Source organism: Crocodylus siamensis, chromosome 1, assembly GCF_052110815.1.
Source record: "Crocodylus siamensis isolate JL-2025a chromosome 1, ASM5211081v1, whole genome shotgun sequence".
Lineage (NCBI taxonomy): Eukaryota > Metazoa > Chordata > Crocodylia > Crocodylidae > Crocodylus > Crocodylus siamensis.
The window spans coordinates 364,494,771-364,519,966 of NC_143395.1; the positions used below are offsets into that span (position 1 = coordinate 364,494,771).

At 43.4% G+C, this 25,196-nt stretch overlaps 1 protein-coding gene across 2 annotated transcripts in view; it reads right to left on the bottom strand.

The window, feature by feature from the left end:
• Positions 1–19,814, bottom strand: part of RUBCNL (rubicon like autophagy enhancer) — a 39,840-nt gene extending 20,026 nt beyond the window's left edge. Inside the window, exons 1-4 of one of the 2 annotated variants that reach the window (XM_090025710.1) lie at positions 19,694–19,814; positions 17,021–17,127; positions 14,216–14,336; positions 8,023–8,709 (exon numbers count right to left, since the gene is read on the bottom strand). In XM_090025710.1, coding sequence (XP_089881836.1) covers positions 8,023–8,709; positions 14,216–14,336; positions 17,021–17,092 — 880 coding nt within the window. In that variant the 5' untranslated portion in view covers positions 17,093–17,127; positions 19,694–19,814. Of the gene's footprint in view, positions 1–8,022; positions 8,710–12,725; positions 13,029–14,215; positions 14,337–17,020; positions 17,128–19,693 lie in introns of those variants that run through there. The other variant, XM_090025720.1, reaches the window with a different exon arrangement.
• Between the last annotated feature and the right edge of the window lie 5,382 nt (positions 19,815–25,196).

Here is a 25,196-nt window from a genome sequence, read left to right on the forward strand (position 1 = left end):
CTGCCAGCCAGGAGATAATCCAAATCATCCATCTGCCCCCATCCCCAAAAGCAAGCGTCTCATTCTTGCATTTCAGTTCCCTGCTTCCCTTCAGCGCCCACATCCTTCTGCCTCATTACAGAGCAATGCCATTGTCACTACTATAAGACAACTACCCAGACATCTGCTGGGAGGAGCAGTCAGCCAGGTCTGACCATTCACGTAGGTTCCTAGCCGAGTTACAGGACCTTCACCTAACCCAGAAGGTGCACAGCCCCACCAGGAGAGACACCTTGTTGGATTTGGTCCTGGCCATGGGTGACAACCTGGTGAGGGGACTGCGGGTGCTCGATCACCTGGGCGATAGCGATCATCGCCTGCTGGAATTCACCATCCAGCGCAGGGTGCCAAAGGCCTGCAGCAAGGCAGCAGGCCTAGACTTCAGAAGGGCAGATTTCAATGAGGTAAGGATACTAGTTAGGGAGGCACTGAGGTCCCAGAGGGGAGGGGAGTTGGGAGTCCAAGAAGAGTGGTCATTCCTTAAGGAGACGAACCTCCAAGCTCAAAGCGTGACAATCCCCACACGGATCAAAGGGGGCAAGAGTGCTCAAAAGCCCCCATAGCTCACCAAAAGCATCCATGAATTCCACAAAGCCAAAAAGGAGGCATACACCCAATGGAAGGGAGGGGTCATCACCAAGGAGGATTATACCGCCTTGGCTTGAGATTGTAAGGGGGCTGTTAGGAAGGCTAAGGCAGAGATGGAACCGGGACTAGCAACCCAGACCAAAGATAACAAGAAGTCCTTTTTTAAATACACAGAGGGTAAAAAGAAGGTACCAAATAATGTGGGGCCTCTGCAGGACATGCTTGGTAATCTGGTGGTAGTACAAGATGACAAAGCTAATCTCTTTAACAGATTCTTTGCTTCCATTTTTCTGAGCAGGGACAGGGACATACCCCACACTGGGAATCTGGACGGACCCAGGGGAGGCACAACCAGGCCTAGGGTCAGCAAGGACCTAGTCAGGGAACTTCTGGAGGGACTATATTGTTCAAATCAGCAGGTCCTGATGATCTCCACCCCAGAGTGCTTAGTGAACTGGCAGCTTTACTCATGGTGCTCTGGCAAGGTGCCTGGTGACTGGAAAGAGGCCAATGTGGTCCCCGTTTTCAAAAAAGGGAGGAAAGAGGACCCAGGAAACTATAGGTCCATTAGTCTTACCTTGGTCCTGGGGAAGCTCTTTGAGAAAATTATCCAGAAGCACATCTGCTAGGGACCAGAAAGGGAGATTATGCTTAGGGGCAATCAACACGGGTTCATTAGAGGCAGGTTCTGTCAGACCAACCTGGTGGCCTTCTATGACCAGGTCACAAGGTACTTGGATGCTGGTGTCGCGGTGGACATAGTCTTCCTAGACTTTAGGAAGGCCTTCGACGCTGTCTTTCACCCCATCCTCATTAAAAAATTAGGCGTCTGTAGTGTCGACGCCTACACAGTCAGATGGATCACAAATCAGCTGGAGGGCCGCACCCAGAGAGTGGTGGTGGATGGGTCACTTTTGACCTGGAGAGATGTGGACAGTGGGGTCCCCAGGGCTTGGTCTTCGGGTCTGCACTGTTCAACATCTTAATCAGTGATTTGGACAAGGGGGTGAAAAGCACCTTGTTCAAGTTCACAGATGACAGCAAGATATGGGGAGAAGTGAGCACGCTAGAAGAGAGGGACAGGCTACAACTAGATCCGGACAGGTTACAGAGGTGGGCAGATGAGAATAGGTTTCAATACTGACAAGTGCAAAGTGCTGCACCTAGGGAGGAAGAACCAGCACCATACCTGCAGGCTGGGGAATCCCTTCTTGTCAGCACAGAGGCAGAAAAGGATCTTGGAGTCACTACTGATTCCAAGATGAACATGGGCCGCAAATGTGGGGACGTGGTCAGTAAGGCTAACCGCACCGTGTCATGGATCCATAGATCCATCACGAGCAGGTCCAAGGAGGTGATCCTCCCCCTCTATGTGAGATTGGTCCGGCTGTAGTTGGAGTACTACGTCCAGTTCTGAGCACCGTACTTCAGGAGGGATGTGGCCAGCATTGAGAGGGTCCAGAGGAGGGCCACTTGCATGATCAGGGGGCAGCAGGGCAGGCCCTATGAGGAAGGAGAGGCTACGTGACCTGAACCTGCTCAGCTTCCACAAGAGAAGGCTGAGAGGGGACCTGGTGGCCACCTACAAACTTGCCAAGGGGAACCAGCAGCAGTGGGAGAGCCCCTGTTCCCCTGAGCACTACTGTGAGTAACAAGGAACAACAGCCATAAGCTGATTGACAGTAGATTCAGGCTAGATAGCAGAAGGCGCTACTTCACTGTCAGGGAAGCTAGGAGCTAGGACCAACTTCCAAGGGAAGTGGTGCTTGCCCCTACCATGGGGGTCTTCAAAAGGAGGCTAGACAGCTACCTAGCTGGGATCATTTGACCCCAGGATCCCTTCCTGCCTATGGCAGGGGGTCAGACTAGATGATCTGCTCAGGTCCCTTCCGACCCTACCAACTATGAAACTACAAAACAAGGGGAATCTCATACTGCTCCCCAAGCTAGGCCAGCAGCTAGAGGTTAGCAAGCTGAAGACAGTAATATAGGACTGAGCTACAGGATCTAGAAGCTCTGCAAGTCATCTGATAACGTAAGAAATTTAAGGCACCAAGCAGCACTGTTCTAATGTAAAGAGCAAAACGAAACTGCAACAGACTGCAAAAAAAGTCATTAAGACGAGAAGTTAATTCTGAATTTCTCTCAGTTTTCAACAAGATAGGGTCCCTGATCTCCCCATCTCTAGGGTGACATGAATATGAGATAAGTAATGAAATCACTTGCTTACATGCCTTTTCAAGCCCTTCAGGGGAAATACAGCAGGAAAGCAAAAGAGAAGCTTAATAAAGGGTAAGGGTAAGAAATTCTTACAACCAAGTATACAAATTCATAAAAAACAAACAAACAAAAAACCCCCACAGAGATGGACTACTTAGATCCCATTTGATCTTACTTCTTCTACAATAAAGAGGTCAATATTTGAAGCTAGGTAGGTAGCATTTTTCCTTGAGGGCCAGTTTTTGGACAGCTCCCAACCCCTCCACTAAGGGCCCCTCCTCAAAACAGAGGTTCCCTACTCTTTAGGTCAAACAGCCAGTTTGACAAACTCCAATCTTTAACTCCAACCTCATTTCCCTCAGTCAGGTTTCCATATAAAAGTGTTGACTCTTCCATGGGGACAGCAGCTGAGATGCTCAACATAGCTGCCATGGCTTCTCAGAATAAAATAAAGCTGGAATAAGATAATTTAGACCCTGCTTCCGGGCAGAGGTTAGACAGCTACACCTAAACATCTGGAAAGGTTCATCAGCCACCCTAGGCAGTCTATTCCACAGCTTGTGCCTCTACAGTTCAGAATTTTTTTCCTAATGGATAACCCCAGGCTCCCTTGTTGCAGTTTAAGTCCAGTGTTTTTTGTTCTATCCCCAGTGGTCACACAAAAAAAAATGTTCTTAAACTTTCTTATTTTCAGCAACAACTTTACAGATTTGAAAACTTGCGTCATCTTTCTTTAGTCTTCTCTATACTAAAACAATTCATTCCTTCAAATCACGCTTTCTTGACTTTCAACTATTTCTGTGCTGTTCTGCTGCTCTCCTCCAAACAGTATGACAGCGTTGATTCCCATTCAGTCTGTGATTCACTAGGACTCTCAGATCCCAGCTAGTCACTCCCAATGTTTGTATTAATGCAGCTGCTTATTTCTAAGCAGAAAATTTTGCTCTTGTCCTTATTAAATTGCATCCTGTTTATTGTAAACAAATTCTCTATTTTGCCATCCAACTGACTGATCTATCATTTAACCCAGGGGTGGGCAAAATGCAGCCCGGGGGCTGGATGCGGCCTGCCAGGCCATTCTATCTGGCCTGTGGGGCCCCTAAAAAATTTAGATAATTAATCTGCCCTGGGCTGCCTGTCATGATGGCTTGTCGAAACTCAGTAAGTCACCCTCTGCCCAAAATAGCCCGCCCCTAATTTAACCTCTCCTAGACTGGATACCTATTGAAGGCAAGCTGGATTTCCCAACACAAAACGGTGGTCAGCAGGCTCAATGAAAGTCAGCATTTGACAACATAGCATCCTCCGTACAATAAGACCCCACCACCCTTGAAGTTTGTTTAGAGGCCCATGGTTTACAGCAAGGATATTTTCAAGCAGTTGCTTCTTTGTTAGTCACCTTTTCCCTTCAGAACCCATTCAAGCATTTGCTTTCCAGGGGACCGTTGTCCTAGCCAGCATCATTATTCATACAGACTCAATGGAGACTTGTGGCATGTCTCGTATTTGCCAGAAAACCAGGAAATTACAGTCAAGATAATTGTACTTAAACACATGCATCTCGGTTCCTGCCAATGTCTGGAGACTTGGGCAGCATTTCAGGATTAAGCTACCCTAACCTGCATGACTGGCTGAACTTATCTACAAACATGGGTGTAACTTGTTTCTAACCACATCTATACTGGGCAGATCCAGATATATTGTCCTGGTTTAGTGAACAGAATAACTAACAGAAGGAACCAACCAATATCACTACCATATCAGAAACCCCAAGATACAAAGCTACTGCTAGGATCCACGATCCTGTACTTGTACCTGTCCTCCGATTACTCCTTGCAGGATCAAGAAGTCGGACATGCTCTGACTGGAAATGACGTTAGGCATTTACAGATGGGAACAACTAGTTACTTGGAGATGTAGATATAGTGCCACCACTCAAATCAATGCTCACAGATCTACTGTTGACAAAGGGTGAGGTGAGAGGAGTCTGTCTCCCCTTTTCACTTGCATGATGTGGGCAAACCAACAACCTCTGCTTGCTTTTACATTATAAACTTTTTCCTGGACGACTGAGGACTTAGAAAAATATGACACCAAACACCTACCAAGTAAGCCCCAAATTTAGAAGTGGGGAATGATTTTTACTCTCACTACTAACTTTTAGTCATGGTAACACCTACTCAACTTGAAATACCTGACAAATTACTGGACAACACATCGCTAGTAAAGATTTGATACCCCTGGTGTCTTGTTTAGTAACTGAAGACCATATCCACAACCTTATGAAGTCAACACAAACACTTCCACTGAATTCTGGCAGGCTGCGAAGCAGGCACAAGTGAACTCTCACCCCACTTCTCTGGGTCCTCTAAGGTAGATGCTCAACAAAACTGTACGAGAGGCTTGAGGTTCCAAAATGTACATACAAGATGAATTTTTAAAAAGAGAAAAAAATCCTTGTATTCCAAACTTTAAATTACCTTTTAAAGAAAGGGAACCCTCCATTTCCCACCACTTGCTAGTCTCCGTTAAATATAGACAGGGTAAATCATCATCATATTTAATTTAAAATGGCGGAGAAAAGATTCAACTCAGAGCAGGCCCCACCATGCTGACCACACTACAAAACACATAAGGGACAATTGTTGCCTCCAAAAAACTCTTTTAGGAGAGTGAGACACACAAGATAGGAGGGGAAACGTACAGAGAGCTGAGGTAACTTGTCCAAAGTGAAAGAGGAGAATGCTGGTATGACCACTAGTTCAGTCCTGTCCAGTAGAGCTTGCTATCACCCCAACATTACTTGCTCTGTACCTTGGTAATGGAGAACTTGTTTTTGCACCGATGACTGCCTGATCCTATACTTTTTACTTGACTACAGAGAAAAACAAAAATTGAAGCCAAGGTTAGCAATGTTGCTGATATTAGGTTTAGAACAAACCTAATATCAGCCAAAAAAGCAACCAAAAAAGCCGGTCTTTGATCCTGTTGCTTGTGGTGTCGCAAACAGCAGTCAGTAAAAAGAGACAACTAAGGTCTTCACTATAATCACAAATGGAGGCAGTACCAGAGAACAAGCCAACTTCAGTTTAGTCAAGCAAATTTAGCAAGCAGATCCAAGTGCACCCACATTCAAAAGCTCTTCAGTGGCAGCAGAAACCTCCACTCTACCAGCAGAGTTATTCCTCCTTTCCCAAGCAGAGTAAGGCTTCTGCATGTACCAACAGCTTCATGGAGCAGCTTCTCAGTGCTGCAAGAAGTTCTGGCCACCAGATGAGGTAAGCATGGGCATACAGACCTAAGCTACACCAGATCCCACAAGCAAGAGGCATCTTTCTGCAAAGTTGAACAGTGTCCACCCCAGGGGTTTTCCAGCATACCTACATCAGCTACAAGGATGTGCTCTCTCCATAGCTTCAAATGACGCAGCTTTATTTTGTAAATATAGGTGGGGGTTAGAATTTACACTCTGGACACAGTATTTGCCCTTGTGTTCTCAAAAGATTATAATACAGCAATGTTAAGTTTCTATAATCTGAAGGAAGTGGATTAATAGTGAAGAGCTATCAGTGCAAAATTAGGAGACTATCCCTTTGCTTGCATCTGGAAGGCACCAGATACCTCTGACTTCCTCTGCAGAAGAAAGAGGGCCAAGCTTTGAAACAGGCTAATTTTCTAGTCAGAAACAGGGAAACCAACTACCTTTCTTTCAACTGGTGTCAAACAACTTCCACATACCTCCCCCATCATCATGTTAACAAATCATTTGCTAAAGAGATCTCAGTGATTTGCTCTGTTTTTAACATATGGGAAATCCTGAGATAAGGTAAAAGTAGGGGTACACCAATAAAGATTTTCTTGGCTGATACTGATGACTGATTATTAACCAGACATAATCAGCCAATACTGATCCGATAGCCAATTTACAGGAACCCAGCCCAGCAGCTCAGAAAGCAGCCTGCTGCCCGCAAGTCTGTGGTAGGGAATGGGTGGGGAGAGGGCTGGAGTGGAGCAAGGGCAGTGGTAGATGCTGTCAAGCCAGGGCAATAAATGCGACCCCACAGGTGGTTCATCCAGGGGACACTGGGGGCTTGGGAGAGGGGAATGGCTCCCTACTGCTGCATGCATCCCCAGGGAAGACATATGTCCCCCCAGATTTGTGCATGGGGCAAGGGAGGGCTTGCCTACTACAGGCAGGGGTGGGGGTGCTATGGGGTGAGCTATAGCCACCCCAAAATTCCCTGTAGCCACCCTGTATCCCCCCTCCCAGCGCCACTGCCACCCACCCCACCCCTTCCTGCTCAAAAACTCAGCCCTGGCCCAGCCCCCCTGCCAGGAAGAGGCTGGTGTAGCCCCTGGCCCTAAGCCCACAGCAGGCAGCCCACCCTCATCCCATGCACAAGTGTGTGGTGGGCACATGTCCCCCATGACTCCTGCAGGGGTGCATGCAGCACTGGGAAGCCTCTCCCCATCCCAGCCCCCCAGTGAGCTGCCTGAGGCTCCATCCTGCTCCCAGGGTTGCATTCACGACCCTGGCTGGGCAGCACCTGCCTCTGGCCCGCTCCCTCCCCCATTGTGAGGGCCTCAATCTGCCCTTCCCATGCCCCTTCACTCCCCCCTGCCCTTCCCCCCCATCCCCCACAGACTTACCAGCAAGAGACTCCTCTCTTTAGCTTCTGGGCTGCATTCCTGGCCATGTGCATACACACGGCATTTATTGGTAACAATATTGGCTACACCAGCCAAAGAAAGCTGATTGCTAATAATGTTAGATTTTCCTTTCATCGGTGTCAATCTGATATGTGACCTCTATCAATGCACCTCTAGATGAAAGTCAGGTAGTAGTCTTTCTGGTTAGAGTATCTGCATCGTTTGACCCATGAATTCTTCCCTTCTACTAATGATTCCAAGCTAAATATTCCCATAACAAGAAAAAAACCAGAGACCCCCCATGAAGGCAGCTTTCAGCGTGCCACTGCTTGTTTCGATGAGCTAGAAAACCCATTCTTAATTTTGTTATTCTTCCTCCTTTCCCGTTCCTCATTCCAACTGAGAACATTTGCATAGTCATTTATAATCACTACAGTGAGACCACATCAGCTATAGATTTCTATTCATCAGTGCTATAGAAGTCTCAAAGAAGAAACACTTTGTAAGCAATTACATGAGGGTTACCTTGCTGCTCAGAGGGTTCCAGTTGGGAAAAGTTATGGAAGGTCTTGCTAGTCTCATCCCTGAGTGGCCTGGGCTCCAATGGCTCATAGCTGACAGTAGGTTCCAACAGCTTATTAGCAGTTGAATCTGGGCAGATTGTAATAAGAGTCAAAGGTTGCTCTACTGGACTTGAATAATTTGTATGTTCTTTTTCTGAACATGAAGCAACAGAGTTCATCAGTGATGTGACAATGCCTCCAGTTAATGTCACCTGGGTAAAGCAGTCATATTTTGGGGGAGACTGTTCCAAATGGGTTAAGTTATTCTGAGAAGAAGTGATGGGACTTCTACCAGTAGATGAACAAGATGACGACTCCAATGAAGACTTAGAAGAACTGCACTCTGTATTATCCCAAAATGCCTGGTGCCTTGTAAACCTAATGTCGGTTTGTGTACATGCGATTTTGCAACGCATATAATCAACATCACTGTCATCATTATAATCCCCATCACTACTCTCCTCGCAGCATTCCATATCGCTGCCTGGATGCTCTGCTCTCTGCAACACTGTTTCCTCTGGCAGGGAAGAAGGTTTAGAACCAGATGCGTTTAGAACGGACACAAGAATGTCTTTGATTGCTGCAGTACTATCTGGATATGATCCAAAATTCCCTGCATGCCCAATTACAGCTGGCCTTGAGTATTCATCTGTCAAAAGGGAAGGGGGAAAAGAGAAAGGGGAAAAGAATTAATAGTTTAAAAAGTCATCAAAAAAACAACACCACAAAACTTGATCATGAGAGAAAGAGAAAATACTATGGGGACCAAAAATACTAAATCAAGCTCTCCTCCAGCCCACTAGCTCTTCCACTGAAACATTAAGATTACTGTCCCCTGCAACAAGAAAGCATTTATGTGGTTAATAACACCACATACAATAAGTGAATAATGTAGTAAACCAGAGCACATTTTAAATTATTGTTGACAGCCAGCATGCTTCCACATATCATTTCTCCCAAAGGTGAATGAAGTACAAAACAAGACAGCATAGACCCCCACACCCAAGCAACTTTCCTCAGTCCTCCGATTTCCTTTTCTCCATCGTTTTGTCTTATTGCAAATTTTAAAAAAAAAATCCTTTAAAAACAGAACCATTGCCTGTCTTTCTAGCACAGCACAGACTGTTGGGGGAAAAAAGACATAGGCTCCTTCAAGTCCCAAAATTTCTATTAATTTCAGTCATACAAAAAACTAGAACTCTTGGTTCCAAAATGGTACCTTTTATTAGACCAACTACATTCCTGTTAATTTCAATGACATTTCTTTGAAGAGTGACATACTGGAACTACAAGAGTGTTTATATATGACATTACCATTTACACACACGACATCAAGCCCAGTTTGTGAATGTAAAAGGAAAGCTATAAGCAAAACATGCAATTAATACCTGGAATTAAGAACTGTATTCCATGAATTCTGACACAATAGAAATCACTTAAGTTCCAAAGAACTTCTTGAGATGACATTTGAATTCAGCTGTAAGAGCCTCCAAGAACAGGAGACAACAGATGTTTCATTTCTTACATTATTTCCTGCATTAAGCTAAGAACAGAAAAAAGCAAGCCAGACAGAAGAACCACTGCAAAAGGCAGGGAGGAGGGGACCAAGAGCCTTATATCGCTATGCAGAAAGAGAACAGGAAGTGCTAGAATCTATGCTTAAAAGCTTTGCTGGCATAGTTAGATCAGTTTGGGGGAATACCCTCCCTTCCCACCACACACCCAACATACTCATGATGTTGCTGGTGTCAGTGGGATTGCTTGGAGGAGGGTGGGAAGGAAGGGGGTTATTTGTGTAGCTTTGCCAGCAAACTGTTTTACATACAAGCAAGCTCTCATACTCACCTGCGGGACTTTGAAAGGATCTGACTAGCCTGCCAGGAAAGATCCCATTAAAATAAAAATAAAAGGTGGTAACCACAAAAGCTAGAAAAAGTTAACATCTGTGTGTTGCTCTATTAGTCTGAAGCAAAGCTTTAATTTTAAATAACTATACTGATATTCCTTAGTACTGCAAGAGTCGGTTTTATAGTTACATTTGTTGAGCCTGCACACAGACAGCAGCGAGGACCATGCTGAAATTCTTACAAGGAATTACTTTTAAATTATAAAATGTGATAGGATCCATTGTGAAAGAAAAGCAAACTGGATGTCCATAGTGTTCTTACATGGGTGCATTCTCTTTCATAGAGAAAAGAAAAGAGTATTCCCCTTAAAGCATCTGGTTTGTATTCCTGTTAAATTCCTGCATTAGCCTGCTATATACAACGCTGAAAGAAAACCCTGGATTCCTATGCCCACTGACACCTTTTTAAAGGCAATAGAAAATGTTATACATCCCACACAATATGCATTTGTCTGAACTGCAAGAATAACTTTAGAACATAAGAATGGTCATTTACTGGGTCAGACTATAGGTCTATCAAACTCAGCATCCTGTGTCACACAGCAACACAGAGCAGATACTGAAAGGGAGAGGGAACTGGGTATGACCAGCATCCCCAAGCCACTTTTTCTCTCACTTGCAGCCTCCAGCACTTAAAAGAAGTTCCGATTCAAAAGCTGTATCCCCAACTCCTACACTCAATAGCTAATGATGTACCTTTACTCCAAAAATACGTCCAATCCCTTTTTGAATCTGGCTATACTGTCAGCTTGCACAACATCTGGTGGCAAGAAATCCCACACTTCAATGACATGCTGTATGAGAAAAAATATCCTTGTGTTTACTTTTAAACTTGCTACCTCCTAGTTTCACTTTGTGACCCCTAGTTTTGTACTGAGAAAGTAAATAATAAATCCCTATTTACTTTCTTCTCACCATTTAGTATTTTGTAAACCATTATCTTCTGCATCTAGCTTCTCTTTTCTAAATTGCATAAACATAGCCCTGTTAGTCTCACCTCATATAGAAGACCCTTCATACCATTAATCATCCTTATTGCCCTTCTCTAGTTCTTCTATATCCTTTGAAGTGTGAAGACCAGAACTGAGCACAGTATTCAAACTGTGGATGCACCATAGATTTATAAAGGGGCATAATCGCAGTCACTTTTCTAAACCAGGGGTTCTCCAACTGCCCCCTCTCAGCAAACCAACTTTATGTCCACTGCTACTGTTGGTAGCTCCAGAGAAGACAACAGCTGGCAAGGACAGGAAGAGAGGGCACCAGTAACTGGCTCTCTCTAGCATTCAGCTCAACCAATTTATATTCTGACCTTACACTCTCTTGCCTATGGTTTCAGAACATGCCTCCTAAATTCCTAGACAAAAAGGAGCCAATATGATTCTGACTACATTATCCAGAATGGCAGGAATATCTTACAGGCAGCCCGAATAGAGAACTGTAGTTGACAGAATGCCCCTGTAGGAATCAAATGTGTGCCAGGATTTCACAGTAGTAAGTAACTTGCATCAAAGCTTAAAGTTGAATAAAAATCTTAAATCAAACATGTTTTTCAAATAGCAGATGTGACAACACAGGCACAACAGTATGGCTTAGTCAACCACTGTTCATTAAAGTACAAAACCTATTGCTTCAGCACAAAGTTTAGGCAAAAACCACCATCATTTATTCAGTGAAGAGGCTAGTCAAGAGGTTGAGATGGAGAAAATTACTTATCAGACTTCAGATGACTAATAGGATACTTGCCCACTTCTTTAAGACAGATACATTAGATTGTAAAATTCTAAGAAAAGATGCAAATAAGATTTGTTTCTGGTACAGTGGGGATTTTTTAGGTTCAGAAGGAATGCCAAGCGCCACAGGTGGAACAGTGTCAAGTCTTTGAGACCTTTGTCTAGTAGTTGTCTCACTGGACATTGTCAGGGTAACAAATCTCAACAAAGCAACAAATCTCACTAAGGCTAATTCCTCTGGGAGCTAGGTGTTTCAACTGTGCCAGATAACAGGGATTAGTAATTTTGGGCACCAAAGTAAAATATGCACATTGCTCAGCCCATAATCCTGAACTTTGTGAAGGCAAGTGTGCAATAGGCACATCTGAAACGGATTACAAATAAACAATCTCCCCCACCACACATGACACTAATGAACACGTGTATTAACTGAGCCCACGGCATTTGAGAGCTATGTTACTAGTCATTTATGCTTTCAGTGGCATACATTTAAAAATTAAACCCAGGTCTACACTATGCTACAGTATAGCCACCACAGCCACATAATTCATAAATAACATCAGCGTACCAGCAAAAGTCCTAATAAAGAAACAGCTGTACCTATAAAACTGCTTTTCCACAAATAGATTGTTTTTCTTAAGATGAGGATGCAGGAATAAGCTATACAGGCAAAACTGAATGCACACTAGAGGTACTTGATGTGTTCAAGTCAACAGGAATGCCATACCAGCCAAGTGTTCTAGTTCAGGCCTGGTTTAAGAAGTCTGAAGGCAAGTGTCATTTAACACACACAACACTACCATATTTCCAAAAAATGTCAAAATGTGACAGCTGTAAGAATAGGTTGTAATGGCCTGTCACCTCTTGTCTCTAACACAAATGTAATCCTTCATATCCAGCACGTGCAAGGGAGGGCAGAGGGATGGAAGGGAAGGGAGACTGAAGAGTCAAGACAATATTCCCCCACAACAAACCCTTTTGCCCCTCTCCCATTGCTAAGTCCAGCCTGTCACACTCCATGCTCACCAAACATCTGCTTCCACTTCTCCTGCACCATAAGCATTTCTGGCAGAAATCCCTTGACCACATGGCCTTCTTCTACTACAGAATTGCCTCTTCCTGCTTCACAGCTTCTTGGTTGAACAGCTCTACTTCTTCAGCTTAACTGAATATCATCTCTACCATCCCTTTGACTCCCTCCTGAAACCAGTTCTTCCTCTCCTCTCTTGATACCCAGGAACTTTTCAATTTCTTGAGAAAAAAAATATAAAGACAAGCCTCCTCCTCACAACTCTCTCATGGATGCCAGAGTTTCATGTCTGTTCTTGTTCTTTAATCCTTTCACTTGCCCAGAGATCCCTTTCCTGCTCTGCTTAACCTCTCACTGGTTCATTCCTCAAATACAAGCATGTTTTTGTCTCTCCAGCCCTTGCTGCCAGGCATGCAAAATTAACCACCTAGCCTCCTGCTTCAAGCTCTCCTTTACTGTGCCTTCAGACAGACTGACAATATTTTGGCTGATGATGTACTAAAGCCACTGACAATCAATCATTCAGAACAATATAATCTCATTGTTTCCCCAAACTATCTGTATCCATCCATTGTCTCTTATCTTATGCTTAAAACGAAGATTCCCACTTGGGCAAGGACATTCTTGGATAGGGATATTCTCTTCTCTCCTATTTTCATAGCACCACCCGAGTGCTGTTCAATGGCTACAAAGTAATACAAATAGCAAACAACAACTGTCTTGTTAGAGATTCAAAGCTTTGTCCTTCTTTTCCCATGTACCTACCCATAAAAGTTAAAGGTTCTACTTAGACAACATTATTTGCTTAAGTAATTTGATTGGACACACACATATTTTTTAAAAACTTGACTTAATGAATTAATCCAACCCATAAAAAAAAAAATTGAATATTCCAAAATATAGCCAATCCCCCAAAACACGCACAAAAATGCTAATGCTTATATGTTAGCCAGGTATGACTCAAAATAAAGCCTCTCTTGTCCTGGAACAAGCTTAAAAAAAAAAATCAGACATATTACTTAAAGCTGTTACCAAGAATATTAACTGTTATTAAAAAGGTAAAACATGCAAAATTAAGCTCACAAGTGACTTGTCTTTCTAGTCCCCCAAAATCTACATAGTTATTGCTTCCATGAATAAAGGTTTAATGCATTACAGTCAAGTGGCAGGTGCCATTCAGATTATTTAAGAGAGAAAGCTCATTTACTTTGAACACTGAAATTGTTGGTCTGATCAAAATGGTATTCTTTTATAAAGCAAGGAAGTACACAACTACCTTTCAATATAAAGAGGTAATTTCTTACTGTTGCATCTCAAATAAGTGAAATTCCAGCTCTAATCAGTTAGTCTTAAGTTATTTTGAAAAAAGAAGTACACATCTTTATGGTTTGTATTAACATGTTAAATGGTACACCATATAAACAGCAATTAAAGTTAGATTTGAGTAAATAAGGAGAGAAGACTATTTCTAAACTAAGAGGCATACCTGGAAGAACTGAAATTTGAGGTGTTTGAGCAAGGCAGCTAGTCCTTAGTGGGGCAATCTTTGCAGGATCTGATGAAAGTGTTGACTCTGTAACAGCTACCTTGTGGATTTTCTTGATCAACTAAAACAAACACACACACAAACCCATTAATTATGGAGCCTTGTTGAATGAGCAATGCACAAAAGAGTATTGTATGCTCCAGAAAAAGACAGAGTTTAGGCCATTTTCTCCTACAGTGTATGTCTATCTTTTATACCTGCCATCTTACACCCGAATTACTAAGTCACATAGTATTTTTTTATTTCTACAGCTAGACTTTAGCAGACTTGATCCAAAGTTGTGATCCAAAAACCTCTATTTAGAAACTGCCTGACCCTGGCATCTCTTGGGCCTGAAATTTCTCTTCACCTTCAGTTTTGGTTCTGGGTGTATGCAGACCTGCCCTAGTCTAACCAGCTGTATACTCAAATCTCATATAAGCCTAAATAGATCCAGAAAATAGCTGTAACCATCCCTTTAAGGCACACAACCAGTAGCTATATACAGAGTATGCCTAAAACAGAGACAGAATTGGACTCCTTAAAAAGATACACATGTAGCCGCTTTATTTTTTACAACATAGGCACAAGAGAACAAGATGGTGATACCCACCTGTTATATAGTACACTAGGACCAAGGCCTCCTACTTCCTGAGTGCTGTAACCATTACTCACCTGCAAGTATACATAAACACTACCTAGAACGGAGCCTAAACCCAGGTCTCCTCTCTCCCATGTGAATGCCCTCATCACTAGCCTATAGTTGTGCCCCCACTTTATACTCTGTTATCCAAGCTCCAAATGATTCTTGCATCCTTTTCTGTCCAGCAGCCCAATTTGAACCTCAGACCTACCTATAACTGGATAATTAAAGCATTCTCCTAGTAGGTTAGATATATGGGTCATTCCCCTCAGCCTCCTACTTGCTGGTTGACTGTTCTAAGTAGCAAAACTACCACTATCGGTAAGGTGGGTACCATCACCTCAGACTCATTCTACTCCAGCAGTATTTTAAAGGGGGAGAATGACTTGCAAATGGTTCTTGCAAACAACAGATGCAGACCATACCCTAAGTAAAGGATTTGAAGTTCCAGAACCCAGATAGGGCTGCAAGGAAGTGCCTCTGTCTAACTCAGGGGCCTAAGCTGCATAGTATTTCTTGTTAACTAGCTCTAGGCAGCCCCTCACTCAGCATGCAGGAATTTTGCATTGCCTTTCTGAGACCTTGACAATGTACCGCACAGGGAGTTTAGGTGCTTCATTCTGTAGTTCAGATTTTATTCTGGGGACCAGGTGCCCAAGATATTTGTTAGATACAGCCCTCATGTTCAAGTCATAACAGCATACTAATGAAGGAGCAACAGCTATATTTTTTGTACCTCACCCATGTACTTGTTAATACTGCCTTATTATCTTACATGGGGGGGGTGGGGGGGAGGCAGGAGTTTCCACATGCGGGAAGAAAAGAGCTTATTTTTTATTTAAAGTTAAGATACACAATTAACTTTATCATTATAAGTAGCACCAATTCAGTGGGACTGCTTAGTCAGAGTTAAGCAAGTTGTATTAAGTTTTGCAGAATCAGGTCCTTGTTTTGCACTGAATTAAAATGCTTAAACATATTGATATAAAACTTAAGTTTACCAAGACTAGACATGGGAAAAAGTGCAACTTTATGGAAGGGAGGTCACCCTTTATATTTTATAGTGATTAACGGCTGGAGCACTTGCTCACAATGTGGAAGATCAGGGCACAGCTGAACTTACGGGTTTTTCTGGATCTCAGTTTTAGACTTAATTTCCCATTCTTTTTTTTGCCTGCATTCTTTATTGGATCTAACTTAAAGCTCCTTTGGCCCCTGGAAAGTAGAGGTGTCCAAATAAAAAGTGAATAGGTATTTCAATTTTAGCTGAATAACAAGGCTTCAGGACAAGAGTCTTAAGGTATGCTTAAAGTTTTTAGTATTGTATTATCTCAAATTTTAGGAAAACATTCTGTTAAACATCCAGTTCTGTTTGCACTATTCCCAGCAGCACATTTTAAGAATAAATATTTCCAAACATGCAAATATTAATACATATCAATTAGCTCAACAGCACTTAAAAGAGTGCATATATTTAATAACTGATCAGTTTGATTAAAAGCTTGTTTCAGGTAGTTATTGCTAATCAGATTTGCAGTAAATCAGCTCCATCTCTTAGGACAGCAGAATTCTAACAACAGTTCAAATCAATACCACAACTTCCTGCAATTAATTTAATAATCAGTGTAAATATCATAGTTCAGTCTTTTAAGACTCTTTACTCCAAGAAGCTTCCTGTAAAATTTTTATGATAAGCAACCACTGTTCTGAGAATTCAGATAAGAGAATTAAGTTTACTTTCAAAATGACTCCCATTACAGCAATCTATTTTGAGTTTTGGAAAAATTTAGAAAGGAAGCTCTTGAAAAAGTTTGATAGTTGCAAAGTACTTTAATTCAAGGGACTTACCTAAAGCTAATGTCCAAACCTACACAAAAAAACAAAACAAAACACCATCCCAAAGCCCTTGCCTGTTTCAAATAACTTCAGGCTTTTCCCTGACACAAGTTATACATTTGGTTTTGATATTTTTTCCCCCCAAAGTCAAAGTTTATTATAAAAATAATAGCACATTAAGGTTACTGGATTTGCCATAACAACTAGAAACTAAAAGCTAAGCGTTCTTTCTAAAAAGGATCACTTTCAGTTAACAAGAAACAAAAAAAAAGAATATACGGCTTTACCTTTTGAGAACTAGCTTGTTTGAAAATCTGTGTTCTGTCGCAGCTGGTTAGGATTACAGCATGAAAAGACATGATGGGAAAATCATTTTTTTTAAAAACACAACAACCTGGAAATAATTGAGAAAAGGTGATGATGATTACTAAATCAACTATGCCTTTAAATTCAAATATGCATTTATCAAGTGTTAGTTTTGATTCTGTGAGGTTTCCAGCTTCTCATTTTTCCTAAAACACAGTGGATCAACTACAATGGAGGTTTGAATCAAAAAATCCATTTAAAGCATTTACAAAGTCTTCTGAACAAAATTTATATCCCTAACTATACATTTTCAAAAATGTGTTATGTTAATCAGGTGGTTTTAACCAATAATTGCATTAAGGAGGAAAAAAAAGCCACAATAAGAGTTTCTACACCTTTAAATGCTTATTTTACAAAGAGGCAGGCAAATTTCTTTGAGTAAATGTGATATCTTTTATTAGACCAACTGAAAGTTTCTGTAATATACTTTATTGTCTTTTTATAATGAAAGAAAACATCCTGTACTGATAATGGACATAAGAACCTCTGGAAATAGCAGCAATGAATGCTATTCCTCTGATGCCAATTTTGTGGACCCACAGAGACAGATATTGAGTACCACTGCAATACTGTGTAGTTTGTCTGAGATAAGCTTTTTACTTGCAAGTATTTAACTTTCAGGCCTTCTGGTTCTTGCTTCATGAAATGCTTTGAAAAGTATATATTTAAGAACCTGCATGGGCTAAAAGATGGGAGAGAAAAGTGTTCCCCGCCACCTTGGTTTGAAAGGACTATATATAGATATACAGTATGCACAAAAGTTTCTGGGACCAGGGCCTAAAAAAAAAGAAAAGAAAAGAAGACAAACTTGCCAAAACCCTCTTGGTATGGTTGGACAGCTTCTGATAATGGTCACTCTCTGCCTTTTTAAAACAAAGAGGGATAGGTTGAGCTCTGGTAAAAAGCAGAAGTATTTACATTTACACCAACATGAGTACACAGATGTGCAGGAAATGTTTATAACAAAATGGAAAAATATGCAAACTGAAAATTCACAGATTGCATTACGCAGTGCAAAGATTACTAGGGGTACAATCCTGCCATTTTTCCCATGCTAACTAACACCATATTTCCATGTGTAGTCAAACCCAAGTCAACAGGATTCCTTGTCATCTGACTAATGGTGACAGAATTAGGCCCTTCTGTTTTATGTGAATTTGTTTAGTAAAATTGAAACTAAACTGAGTGAAGGACCTTACAAAACATTAATGTGTGCTTCCCCCGCAGCCAAATTCCCCCCCCGAATCTAGTACCATTGTAACAGCTGTGGTTTTGAGAGTGGGCAAGACGATTTGTTTAGTGAATCAGTCTTTCTTATGGGAAATGACTGGAAGAGGTACTCAACAAGCTATGAGGCACAAGATGTCCTTCCTCAGTCTGAATAAGACTTCAATTATCCCTTCACCTTGTGGCATCAGAGTACCTGAAATGACCAGGAAGAAAGCTGCTGCTTAGCGCGTTTGGGGGAAGAGGTTTTCTTTTCTTCCCATTAAACCATGTAATCACTCAGAGGATGGCAACAGTTGGCATGTTGTTCAGGGAAAAAATTAACCAGTAGATCAATTTATCAGAAATGCATACTTAACCAGAAACGGATGTGAAATGGGAGGAGAAATTGTTTACTTGCCCTGGAAACTGCTTAACAGGAACAGATCCCAGGAACATGGGGCCCTGCTACACATTCGGGTTCAAGCTGGAGAAAAACCAGCTGTGGGGTTGTTGCACGTTTTCAAGCTCTCACTTGCTGGCTCTTTTTCTAGCTAACGAGTCATTTTTACACTGGGACCTGTGACCAGTCCTGATTTGATTGTACGCTTCCCCAGAGAATTGTGTAACAACTACTGTGCACGTATGGCCGGTCTTACTTGGCACATGCAGCACGTCTAAATTTATGGCACGATACCCTATCGGCAAACCGTACGATTACTTTGTGCTTGTGGCCACTGACTTCACTTGTGCGGCCAGTCTATATTTACAGCGCACTTCACCAGTGCGTCACAGGAAAGCTACTCAGCCCATGTGGCCGGTCTACATTTCGGGCATGCTTCACCGGTGAGTTGTGTAAGCTACCTTGCACACGTGGCCGCTCTACAGTTATGCAGCACCAGTGACTTGTGTGGTGACTCCTGGGCGCGGGCACCTGGTCTAAACCCACGGCACGCTCCAGCAAGGTGCCTGACAGCAACGTGGCACATGCGGCCAGTCTACACGTGTGGCACACAGCCCCAGGGAACCAGGGGATTCGACGCTAGTGGCTGGCCTTATTTTCGCATTTATAGCGCGCCTGGCTGGCCACCTGCGCAATAAATGTGACGTGCCGCACCCACGGCTTCACGGGCTTGCAGCAAAAGCCCCGGGGTGCTTCTCCCCGGGCAAAACCTTTGCCCCCCGCCCATGCTTGACGCACCAAGCCCAAGGCTGGCACCTTCCTGACCCCGTCGCCGGGCACGGCAAGGCTGCAGCCGGGAGCGCCCGGCTCCCACGGGTGCGGGAGCAGCGCCTGCCCCCGCCGCTGGCCCGGCCCCGGGCTCTGCCGCTGCCACTGCCTGCAAGGGGTCGTCGCCGCCGCCGCCGCCGCCGCGAGCGCCCCTTACCCGCTCTCGCCGCCGCCGCGCCGGGAAGTGCGGCCGCCCGCGCTGGGCGGGACTCGCCCCGCCGGCACCCCGCGGCCCCGCCCACTGGAGGCGTCAGGAGCGGGCGCCAGAGCCGGGGGTGCGGGGCGAAGCGTCCGGGACCTGCCCCGTCTCTGCCCCTCCGCGGCTCAGGCCACCGCGGATCGCGCCTGGCTGCGGGGCCCCGACCCCGGGGCGTCAGACTGGGCCAGGGGGCAAAGGCGCGACCCTGGCTGGCAGGCGGGCCGACTCCATCACCTCCTGAGGTCCCTTCCGACCCTAGCGTCTGTGAAATCAGCAAGTCATCCAAGAACATATGAACGGCCATTTATTGGGTCAAGCTGCAGGTTCATCTTGTCCACGGGCCTCCCGAGCCGGGGTGGGGGGCACCACATCACGGACGGGACGGGTGGGGGGTCCACCAGCAGCCCATCGCCGCCCGGGAGGGCCCCCCCGTGACTGACTGCACTTCCAGTTTCGTGGCTGGCGCTTCTGCGGGGTGCGCAGCCGATCTCGGGGTGCGCGTGCACCCACGTGCATCCCCTACGTGTCACCAGTGATCTTATCCAGTCTCATGTCACCCCTGGGTGCAGCCCCACCAAGTCTGGGGACCTCCTGCTCACTCCTCCTGGCCCTGACCAAGCAGGCCGTGCATCTGTCCAGGAAGGAGGCTCTGGCTGGGAGGGTCCCCAGGAACTGTGGGGCGGCTTTCCTTGCACTAGTCCATTCCTGTCTCCGGGCACAGTATCGCTGGGCAGTGTCTGCTGGCTCCCTGGACACATTCAGAGGCCCATGGGTGCTGTCCAGTGTGTTCTGCTCGGGGTCCCCTCCTTGGCACTTCTGTTATAAACCTTTGACCTTCACTTCCATCCCTGCTTATTTTATTATTTGTCCCCAGTAATCAGTTGCCAACCTCTTCTGTAGCTTCCTCATCTGAGGATGACAAATAGGCTTGTGTTGCTCCCCATGTGCAGCCCCACCAAATCTCAGGACCTCCTGGTCAACCTCCTTCTAGCACTGACCATGCCTGCCATGCATTTGACCAGGAAGGAGGCTCTGGTCCGGAGGGTCTTTGGTGATTGCAGGGCCACTTTCTTTGCTCTGCTTTGTTCCCACTCTGAGCCGAGTATCACTGGGCAGTGTCTACTGGGTCCTTGGACTTGTTCAAGGTCCAGTGGGCAGTTGCTGGTGTGCTCTGCTCTGTGTCCACCTCGGTGCACTCAATTTTAACCTATGACCTTCACTCCCGTCCCCACTTTGTTCTTTTGTTGTCCCAAGTAATCAGCTGACACATATCCAATAACCTCCTCTATTAAGGGAGGGCGGGGGCTGGGGGGGGAGGCTAATTGTTGCTCTGTGGGCTTAATAGACCCATGTTCCCAATATAGGAGTGTGTCATACAGCCCCTGCCCCCAAAAAATGGAGGGCTAACCATTGCACCATGGTGGGCATCAAACCCATATTAACACTGAGTCAAATAGGTCTGTGTCATGCAATCCACTGACTCCTTGGACGCGTTTGAAGGCCAGCAAGCACTAACCAGTGTACTCTGTTCAGTGTCTTGTTGGATTAGTTGTTAGTAACCTTTGATCCTCACTCCCATCCCTGTTATCATTTTTAGTTGTCTCCCATAATCATTTGATATGCACATAGTGGGGCCGCAGATTAAGGGGGGCTTTTAGCTTTATGTGGTGGGCAACGGCCCATGCTCCCAGTGAACATCAAATCGGCCAGGGTCACAGAGAGGCAGAGAGTGGAAGCTGAAAGGGAGAGTAAGCTTGGTATGACAAAGGTTTTTTTCCACTGTTCTCTCACTTGCAGCCTCCACCATTTAAGATCCAGGAAGTTCTGATTTAGAGGCTGTTTCTCTAACTCCTGTGTCCAATAGCTACAGATTCACCTTTCCTCCAAGAATTTATCCAATCCCTTTTTGAATCTAGATAAACTGTAAGCTTCCACAACATCTGGTGGTAATGAGTTCCACACTTTAATGACACATTGGATGCATCTACATGTGCAATTAGTGCAAACAAACAAACTCTGAAGCAGTTTGCACCATAGATGTTTGCTCCTGAGTGGACTATTTGCACATGTGCCCAGGACTGCAACATGTTGAGCTGGGGCAGTGCAGCCCCAGCTGACAGAGGGCCCAGGGGTTCAGCCTGCGAGCCCAGAGCTGCTCTGACCTGGATCAACGTGCTGCAGAGGGGCTGGCTGAGGAATGAGGGTGCTTCAGTGTGGGGCTAGCTGGCAGGCTAGCCCTAGTCAACCCTGTCAGCATCTACATGTGCGTTGCTGCTGAGTAAATAACTCTGCCATAGGACAGTCCTTGTGTTTACAAGGACTATCCTATGACGGAGTTAATTTGTTTACTCCAGCCTAATGTAGATGATGACATTTTACTATGGACCTAATTAGGCAACTCCACAGTAAAGTCTCATGTAGAAGCTCCCACTGTGGGCAAAAGAGCTACCTTGTGTTAGTTTTAAATGTACTACCTACTAGTTTCATTTTGTGTCCCTTATTTCTTGTCTTGAGAGAGAAAGTAAATAATAAATCCTTATTTACTTTCTCTTTTACTTTTAGTATTTTGTGAACCCTTATCATGTCCTCCCTCTAGGTAAGATCATCCCTGTCTAAACTATCCCAGCAGAAATGCATCATGAAGCTCTGTCTTTCAGGCATTATTGAGATACAGGTTATATTTGTTTCAACTCTCTTTGTTAAAGCTCTGTATACTTTTATATTCTATTACCTTTTAACTGAGGGTGCAAATATACTATCTATCTAGCCCAATAGGACACGGATTCTAATTTGCATCTAATTTAGTACTTCCTCAACACAATGAATAGTATTAAGTTAACCCCAGGACACTCCCTTTGAACTGAAATTTTAAAAAGAATCTAAACTCAAGCTTATTTTTGTCAGACATAAGAGTGGTTCCTGAAACACCTATTCAAAACTGAAGACACACCTTCATGAAATACATTCAGCTGTATGTTTAGTTTGTATCCAAGGGAAGTATTTACTAATACAGTACTGCCTATTATTAACAGATCCATTATTACTTTGCAAAAGCTTTAAAAAAAAGAGAGTATACACCTAGAGCCTGGTATCAGAGTCAGCTTTGTTAAAGCAGATCCCAAATTAACAGACTGCAATTATGAATAGCTTGAAGTTAAGGTTTAAAAAGACAGCCAGGAAAAGCAGAATGGTAAGCCTAGCATTAGGAGTTGCTGAATATCTGTTAAATGCAAACATGTATGCAAAAAGGAAGGAAATTACATGCCATACAAGCACTAGAGAGGGTACAAAAGAGAGATTACATCAGAGAGCTGTAACTGGAAGCAGTAAACAGAAGCCAAAAACTGAGCTATAGCTGAAAAAATGGGTTTTCAGCTTTAATTCAGCAGGTGCCTGACTGTGCCAGCTGGAGGATGGTTAAAGAAGAGAACTATGTACAAGAATTTGTTAGTTCATAGAGCAGTGGAATACAGATCTGAGTTAAACCACTGGTGAAATTGCACATTTCCTCTGTGACTTTGGTGAAGTTGCTAATTTTCTCATTGTCAGTTTTCAATTTTTAGAGATATTTCTGTACTCATCAGGGTTATTGTGAGAATAAAGTCCATTTGTGCGATGCTGTGGTGATGTGGGGCACTGAAATGAGGTAGAAGACGACATAAATCTATTTCTGCCTCTTATCTTGTATGACCCCAGGCAAGCCAATTAATATTTCTGTGCTCCAGTTCCCATATCTACAATCCTACTTCCCTATCTCACAGAAAAATGGAAGCTTAAATAGCTTTTCTAATGTCCTTTGATATCCTTCAATTGAAGGCTATGTAAGTATTAACATAGTTATTTGGAAGTAGCAGTGATACATAGTAAGTAATGTATCATTAGTACAGGGTGTTGGTCATAACATCTTTGAAAAAATCATTACAGAGTCATGCAGCATAAATGATAAAACTGTATTTTTAAAATCTATTTGTGAGTAATCCTATTATCCCAATTTGTTTTGTGCTTTGTTTCCCAAAACAACCCCCAAAACCTGCCTCTCTCCCATTTCATGTTCCTTTACTGATCATCTGTACCTTTAACAGGACCCTCTTCACAACCTGTGACTTAGAGTCAAGGTCTCCTCTTTACTGAAAAGGTCCCATATGGGTGGTAGACAGCTAAGTAAATACAAAATCAACCAGAACCATTCCTTGTGGAGAAATGGTGGTTAGGGGAGAATACTACAATCTACATTTATAAAGTGGGTAACTGGTTCTGACAGCTTTTCCAAGAAAAGTGTAGACTATCTGTAAGAAAAAAGTGGAAGGGAAATGGGTGCAAATTCTTTGGATAATATATTTTGCCAAATGGGAAGAGGTTATGGATTGTAATTGGAAGTGGGAAGTAGATAGCTTGTGATTCATGTATGCAACCCAGCTGGGGTATGTAATTCTGTAAAATTAATGTTAAGTTTGTCAGGACTTCTCCCTGCAGTTGAAGTTGGAAAGAGCCAGTAGGCAGTTACAATAGTCAAACATCAATCTTAAATTTATTAACTACATTCCGCAAACACGTCCACAGCACTGGCCGTTGCCAAGGTCTAAATGCATGCTAAATCAAGCTGTACCTAAGTACGCTGGAAACTAACTTGATTTTTAAAAACAGGACTAGGTACACATTTTTCACCATATAACTAAAATAAAAGCTTACAGGGTTTTTAAACTTTACAAAATATACTTGGCCTGAGATGTTACAGGGAAAACTAAAAATGTATTGTGGCACAAAAGCCAAAGCATGAAGGGCATGAAAGTTAAGATTAGACTGGAATTTGTCCTGCAACTTTAAATATGGAGATACTATCATACTTTCTTAAAGGCAATACATAAAAATGACATTATTTATTGGTAAATGGGTAACTTAAGGACAAAAAACTGCATGGAAGTGATATTTATCTCCAAGCCATGCTTTATAAAAATAGGAACTTCATAGGCAGGGAGAACACTTGAAAAAGTCTAAATGCATTGGGTGGAAACACACAGTTAAGGTACCAAAATCATTGTAGCTCTGCCAATGATAGTACACAATAACCACAAGACTATGGTTCATGCATATGTGTGTTTGTGATTCCTAGGTGAGATGGAACTAATGTTAAAGACACATTAAAATATTAAATGTTTTACCTCTTGCATTGTTATGTTATGATTGCATCTAGACAGCTTTTGAACTACTAGAATTAATGGTGGAAAGGAAGGGCAAAGCAGAGCTTAATAGGAATGAATATATGGCAGTATCAGAAGTGTGTAAGGAGAATGGGATACTTTTGCATAGATCCAATTAAAGACTTTGGGCCAAAAGATTACATATTGCCATGCCTAAATCGAGGCACTTGACCCCCAGAGAGGACTCTAAAACCTACAGTAAGGCACATAGGCTGCCTATACAACATAGAGGGAGAGTTATGTGCCTTAGAAGTTTAATCCAA